The sequence below is a fragment of the Thermobia domestica genome, chromosome 7 (assembly GCF_964235325.1).
Source record: "Thermobia domestica chromosome 7, izTheDome1.hap1.1, whole genome shotgun sequence".
NCBI lineage: Eukaryota > Metazoa > Arthropoda > Insecta > Zygentoma > Lepismatidae > Thermobia > Thermobia domestica.
Window position 1 is genome coordinate 107803791 of NC_137460.1, and position 7822 is coordinate 107811612.

Below are 7822 nucleotides of genomic sequence, written 5' to 3' on the forward strand. Positions count from 1 at the left end.
TTCCTGGTAATGAAAAGATGGATTCTGTGGCAAAAGATGCAGCTCTTCAAGGTATTGCACTTATGACGCCTCTCACTTGCACTGATCTTTACTCGGTGTTCACATCTCGTCTTTTACAACAATGGCAGTCGGAATAGGATCTCGCACATGACAACAAATTTCATGCCATTAAACCCTGCTTAGGAGTCTGGACCTCTAGTTCCCTTACAATCCCGTCGAGAAGAAATACTTTTAACTCGACTGCGTATTGGATACAGTAATTTGATGTATGCATATCTTTTACATGGAGTAGCAGCTCCAAAATGTGTTTATCACAATATCCATTCGCCATCTTCTTGTCGATTGCTCCGCTCTGGCTCGGCATCGACAACGTTACAACCTTCCGGACGATCTGCACTTGCTCCTAGGTAACGACACACGTTTTCTCCACGGACTGCTGCTATTTTTGCTCGAGTTCCAGGTTTTGCATACCATTTAATTTTAACTTGTGTGTGGATGTTCCTTCTTGTATTTTAATTAACTTATTACTAGTTTTATTGTTGTTGCTTTCGTCTTTGAGTTGTTTTTATGATTAAGTTATGTCAGCGCATGGGTACAAAAAGACCTCCTTGTTGGCGTACTTACAAAATCTCTAAGTCTAATGTAGGAAATGTGTTTGCACGAACAATGATAACTGCTCCAACATAATAGATACAGTAGATAGCAAGCGCTAATTTTATCAGTTACAACTACCAGGTCATAAATCGGCCAAGTGGTAGTCGATTATACAACAGAGAATAAAATACATTTTTGATCAATCGTTGGCAGCTGATTTGCTTATGGTTGCAATGGATGAAAATTCGTACGGAATTTAGTTTACGAACTCATGAATTAAACAATATCAGCCAATTTAAAGACATTTTCACGTCTGATTAGCGTCGTACTAAGAAATTGACTAACCTTGAAGCTAACTTCTGTATTTAGAAACACTTGACTGTGTTATCCACGATTTATATCCAAAAAGGCCAGACACGACTCTTGTACAGGGTTGTCTAAACACATTAGAAGAAACATTATGAAGAATAATAGAGCTATTTTACCTTGATTTCTTGATAAGTACGTTCAGCAAAACAAGGTGAAAGACAACTAACAGTTGGTTTGCAGTATCAAGAATCAAGACCATCAAAATGAACGCAAAAGTCTTAAAGATTATTTTTTAACTAATATTTACGAAAGACAAAAATGAGTGGAAATAAATTCAGTTTAACCCTTTGGTACGCTACTTTTACCACATATATGTATGATCTATTATAATTGTATTGTCGATTCACGCCTTCTTTCACGTTATAGAAAATCAGAAGTATGAAATGAGTTATATCCTCGTATTCTTCATTTATTACAGAAAGGTCCAAATTGTCATTTATTTCATAATTTGGATGACCTTTTATTCCAAAAAGCAGCTCAGAGATCGCAGTGTATGTTACAGATATAAGTACATGTATCAAGCTATGGGTTACGGTATGCGTTCACATTATAGGACAGTAGAGGATTAATACAATTAGAAAGATCGATATTTCAACTTTCAAACGGTATAAGACAAATTATTTTCTAACAGAAAGCTAAAAAAGACATCAAAGGTTGAAACCATCTCGCAGCTGGCGGAGACCGCTTTGCAACTGGTTATCTAATCGACCTTGCAAGCCCGTCCGTCTCACAGGCGATTGTGTATGTGTATGCCAAGCGGTTATAAAAGAGTAACAACAATTCTTGGATACTTATGGGCAGAAAAACCACTAGACTCATTCTGCTGTTGTAGTCTCTCTTAAAGCACCTTGTTCCCAGACTTATGTATTTTATATATGAATGAACATATTTTATTTTTTATGTGGATTTCAGTCTTTCTATTGAGTTCCAAGGAGTTCTTTACGTAGATTCTCTTGTTAAATGTGCAGCAAGTATGATACTTTATTTGCCATTAATGCACTTACAGCACCGAACACACAAAATGGAGGCTTTGTGCAAGCTCAGTAGCGATTTCTAATTTATATGTTTTAATATAGAATTTAATTAATTTAGCAAATGTATTGCAATATAAAATCTAGAATATATATTTTAAGACGATCAAGAGGAAGGAGCGGATCACATGTAGGTTCTGATGGGAAATAAACCTGGAAACCTTAACCTAGAGCTAGACAATATAGTATTGGGGACAACTTGGGCAATGGAGACCAGTTGCCGACAGGGATGAAATGGGTATCATTCGATTCGTATTAACAAGTAGATCAATAATTGGTATGCTATTTTCCCGAAAATCCTCTTTTAACCCGGGAAATTATTAAAAATTCGGGATTTTGGGCAATGGGGACCAGTTGTCGACAGGAACGAGATGGGTATCATTCGATTCGTATTAACAAGTAGATCAATAATTGGTAGACCATTTTCCCGAAAATCCTACTTTAACCCGGGAAATTATTAAAAATTCGGGATTTTGGACAATGGGGACCAGTTGTCGACAGGGATGGATTAATAATTTCCCGGGTTAAAATTGGATTTTCGAGAAAACGGCATACCAATTATTGATCTACTTGTTAATACGAATCGAATGATACCCATCTCGTCCCTGTCGACAACTGGTCCCCATTGCCCAAAATCCCGAATTTTTAATAATTTCCCGGGTTGAAATTGGATTTTCGGGAAAATGGCATACCAATTACTGATCTACTTGTCAATACGAATAAAATGATACCAATCTCGTCCCTGTCGACAACTGGTCCCCATTTTCCAAAATCCCGAATTTTTAATACTTTCCCGGGTTAAAGTAGGATTTTCGGGAAAATGGTCTACCAATTATTGATCTACTTGTTAATACGAATCGAGTGATACCCTTCTCGTCCCTGTCGACAACTGGTCCCCATTGTCCAAAATCCCGAATTTTTAATAATTTCCCGGGTTAAAGTAGGATTTTTGGGAAAATGGCATGCCAATTATTGATCTACTTGTTAATACGAATCGAATGATACCCATCTCGTCCCTGTCGACAACTGGTCCCCATTGCCCAAGTCGTCAATAGTATTGTATTTCCAAACAGCCATTCTCGACTTCTCATTACACTATGATACTATTGCTGAAAGTACGAGTTATTCTGCTTGCTTTTTAAGCTCAACAAAACAATATAAGTTAAAGGTGCAGATCAACACAGGAGGCTCTTGCGGATAATCACAAAATTAAACTTTCATAGCTTCAATCTAAAAGAATGATACTTACTTGCAGTATTTATGTTTGTGACTTGCCTCGAGAGCCAACACCAAATAGCCTAAAGTTTATCTTTCTACTATTTCAGTGTTCAAATGTTTTTAATGAAGGTTTAAATGTCCAACAACAACGGGTATTGCGTCTTCTAACCGAACGATACAATATGAGGCTGGAAGAACATAAAGATCTACTGGCTCGTTATATTGGTCGACGAGTTTTAATGACTAGAGTACAGTTAGAAGGTAATTATTTTCTATTATTGTTATGCCCTCAATATAACTATACTCATCTTTTTTTTTTTTTTAAGAAAAGCAATAAATTGTAGAAAAAATAGGGTGTAACAGAGGATATGGAGGTGCCGTCTCTTAAAATTTACCATTCTCCCTCCCTGAATTTACGTTTCTTCTCTCAAGCTTATATTTGTCCCCTGCAAATGTGCATTTCTTCTTCCAAATAGGGATGCGCACGAGACAAGATTTGGGGCTGTCTCGTCCCGAAAATGTGCTGTAAAAGTGATGTCTCGACTCGAAAAACGTATATTTTTCTATTGGAAGAGTTGTGTCTCGACTCGAATTTTCTCAGGAAAAGTCTGTCTCGACTTGACTCGTGCGCATCCCTACTTCCAAATTTACCATTGTCCCTCCAAAAGACTATCTGATCATGACACAAGTAAAAAGTGCCCACACTTGGATAAATATCTAATTGGACCTTTTTTCTTGTGGACGCTGAATCTAAAGAAACTATTTTAAAAGTTATCCGTCCTCGGCGTCATAACTTAACATTTTGAGTCTTTGAAGTACCGCTTATGTCAATAGTAAAACTGCCAGTACTTAAATGCACTTCTAATTCCACTTCTTCCACTAATTTCAGGGTGTTAAATCCAATGGAACTATTTTAAAACTTGTCCATCCATGGGATCACGAGAAAAATGACGAAATTTCAGGTCTTTAAAGTGCCGTTTATGCCAAAAGTGAATGTGTCCATTATTCGATATATTTCTAATTATGCTTTTTATAATAATTTTTATACTTTTTATAGCCTTCAGCTAGCTAGGGACTTCCTACCAACATCCCTGCATTTGCTCGGCCTACAGCCTCGCAGTTTTCATGACCACTGGTGTATTTACGATTTTGTTTCGGGGGGGCCTTGCCTGGAAATGTGAAAATTCTACAAGATATTTGATTTACTTTACTATAGTAAGTACGATTTCGGGGGGACTTAAGCCCAGGATCCTCCCCTTAAATACGCCACTGCACATATAATCTCACGGGATTTCGAGATATGAACATTTTGCTATAACAATTGCAACCTCCATCCTTTTTTCTTTTCGCCTTTTTCTTCCTTTCTAAGGGAAACATTTTTTAAAAAGCTGAAACACTTCTTTAATTATTTTAAATGAAAAACCTAAGAACGAAATTACCAAATTTCATGACTCTTATCCTTAGCGAATTTCGAGATACGTTCATCCATTATAACAATTCTAACTCCCACTTCTTTTCTTTCCGCCTGTTTTTTTTTCTTCTTCTTTCTTGGGGAAATATAATAAAACGGTGAAACACGTGTCTAATTATTTTAAATGATAAATTCAAGTACAGAGCAGTGGTCGAAGTGAGACGGTGTGCGGTGGTATGCCATACCGCCTCTGAGTTTTCAGTGATCAAGACATACCGTCACTGGAAAGTAGATACCTTTAATACATCTATTTTTATACATAGTAATTGACGCATAGCTTTGCGCGTGAAAAAACTATTTCTTAGGGGAGAGTTCCCGATATCGCACCGGGTTCTAAATCGCACCACCCCTAGTTTAAAAAGAACCGTAGTACTAACAAGCCATCTGGTAGTTAAATTAAGTACTTAAGCATACTTCCATAATTACAGAGTAAAATGACGACGTTCAGTAAGTTATGTGTGTGTGCAGTTGCAGTACAATATAATTGGAGTATTCCTTACTAATTTTTGGAATATGCTGGTATATGGTTGGCAGCACTTAAACACCAATACTGTTCTCTGAACTGTTTTGTTTATAATGCAATAGCTCCACAGCACGCGTTGAGTCTGACATCACAAACTGTGCACAAGTCTGATCTTCCAAATCTGTTTATGCCTCCTTACTACTGTACAAATCAATTAGCATCTTGATGGTTGAGTAAGCCTCAATGTTCCATTGACCAGTTCAGAAAGTACAAGTCGCAGGTTCGAGCTTCGTCTTCGACATCGATATTTTTCTGTGTAAATATTTTCTTTATTTTCATTTTACTTTATTTAACTTTTTCTGCATTGGTCGCAACAGCGAGCAAAGTCTCTATTCTATCAATATCTGATTGACAGGCTATACTTCTCCAGAACTGTAGGGCCCATTATTGCCGATTTCGAACGCCTACAAAACGAATGCTTCCACATGTTCTTTTCTATTCCCATTACCTACTCCAAATTTGGTGCAATTATCTCTGACAAGTGAGTGATATCACATCCTTCCCTCGTAAGAAATATTTGTGACATTGAGGAGTGAGTCCTCACAGAGAGAAAAAGTGAGATCCAAAGAGTCTTTCCTCCCAGCCTCTATCATTCGTGTAGAATGACCAGAATACTCAAACCTAGGAGAACTACCTAAAATAATCTTGACTTGGTCGTTAGTGACCATGTTCGCACTTTTAAGCATGAGATTGGAGTACTTAATTTAATTTCACGTTCTTCTTGCAAACTTTGTCGTAGTATTATTTTTTCTGTTGCTATTTTTCTAGTTTGTTATTCTATATTTTGTTATTTATTTTTCTAGTCTTTTCGCTACCTGTTTATTTTTTTAATAGTTTTTCTTTGTTTATTCTCTTAATTTGTAAAAATATGTAAATTATACTTTTTTTAGATGTTTAATTTAGATTACTAATGGACAGGATATGTCGGCGAATGGCCTTTCATTAAACTGTATCCAATCAATCCTAGGTTCCAGTGTATCGTGTATAATCAGAACCAACATTTCGTAAAAACGAAAATCAAGGAATAGCGCCATTAAGACAATTATGTAGTCCTTACATGCTAACTGCGCTTATTTGTGATATCAGTGAGAGTGAGCATCTTAATATATCAGTACATGATGAAAATCAATAAACAGAATCTTTAATAATTTTTTCTTTACTTTCCCTCTCTTTTACAGCAGCTATTGTCTTTCTCAGCAGGGCTCGGAACGAGATGATTGATTTAGAAGACTTTGAATATTTTTGTGGCCTCACTAATCAAATTCCACGTAAAAGACTTGATATTTATCATTACGAATAAAATATCTATCTGTTACAAATTATTTATTGTTCAAAATGTTGTCTAATAAATATTTAACCTAGCAATACGAAAAGTTTATTATTTAACCCTAAAATCAAACCAGAAAGGTTTTGCGATAATTGACGTCTTATTTTAGTAGTATAAAGTTTACCTGATCCAATACACGGCACTACTCATAATATTATTGGGATCCGAACCTTGGATCTCTTTAGAAATCTTCTTTATAACATCATTCGATTGCAAAAATTAATGGGATCAAATAGGAAACGAGTAACAAACCAAATAACTCCACTCCCACGGTCTTAGGATTCGGGCGTTATAAAAACCAGAGGCATATGCCGTGTGCACACCGTCACTGTTACGCCAACCCAAAGGTATACTCCTTAATACCTGTAAAAGACTATAAGGCGGAACGGACATGCATTGGCAACACCAGACGAATACTGGGAGGCGAAAGTAAACATTTGCACTTCACTGCTTAAAAAATACCTTACCTCGTGACGCACTACTTTAAGCTGCACACAGATTTAGAATTTAACATCCTTCATTCACTAAGAAAGAAAAAATGTAAAATCACACACTTTGATGTTATTAAATATTACTTTCACGAATATTAAAAGGAAAAGAAATATTTTGTAAAACACTTATATTTCAGATTTATCTTCTGTGAAAATGAAATATTTACATATAGGCACTAACACAAAACACCTTTGACTTATCACCAGAATTTTCATTTCTACGCATTGACCCATTTTTTTACGGGACGATACCGTTAACGCGCACGATATTCGCGATCGACGGATGCGATGATTCAAACAATGATAAATGTTTATGGGGAATATATCACTTTCACTGCTGAATGAAGATGAGTTTGTGTGACGACTTCATTTCTGGAGTACATTAATCTCTTCTATGAGTTTCTTCATTCAAAAGATGCCAACTGCAAATATTCGGTGAAAAGACATTGTTTATGTCACTAGATCATAATATATTAAAGGTATACAAATTCTCGATGCACTAGTAGAAAAATATTTTGCTAATTTGACGTTGTGAGACTTAATATCTTTGAACACTTTCTCATTTTGTGTTTACTAATGCATTTGATATATACGAGAGCCTAGTTTTTACCCATGTTAATTTTTGATGTCCTGGGATTGCTCTGGCTCGTCTGTTCATGCGTCACATAGTTGCCAGTCAAGTAGCATAAGGATACACTAGCAGACTGAAATGTAGTTCATAGGAAACATTAAGTTTTTGCTTCATTATTTTACTAATGATGTATAATGGATAATCCATAGGTTAATTGAAATCATATT

General features: G+C 36.0%; 1 protein-coding gene across 3 annotated transcripts in view; it reads left to right on the forward strand.

Moving 5' to 3' along the window:
- Positions 1 to 6567, forward strand: part of LOC145690314 (uncharacterized) — a 49914-nt gene extending 43347 nt beyond the window's left edge. For 2 of the 3 annotated variants that reach the window (XM_081765092.1, XM_081765093.1), the window contains exons 6-7: positions 3320 to 3473; positions 6385 to 6567. In XM_081765092.1, coding sequence (XP_081621218.1) covers positions 3320 to 3473; positions 6385 to 6506 — 276 coding nt within the window. In that variant the 3' untranslated portion in view covers positions 6507 to 6567. The remainder of the gene's footprint in view (positions 1 to 3319; positions 3474 to 6384) is intronic. The other variant, XM_081765094.1, reaches the window with a different exon arrangement.
- The last annotated feature ends 1255 nt before the right edge of the window (positions 6568 to 7822 follow it).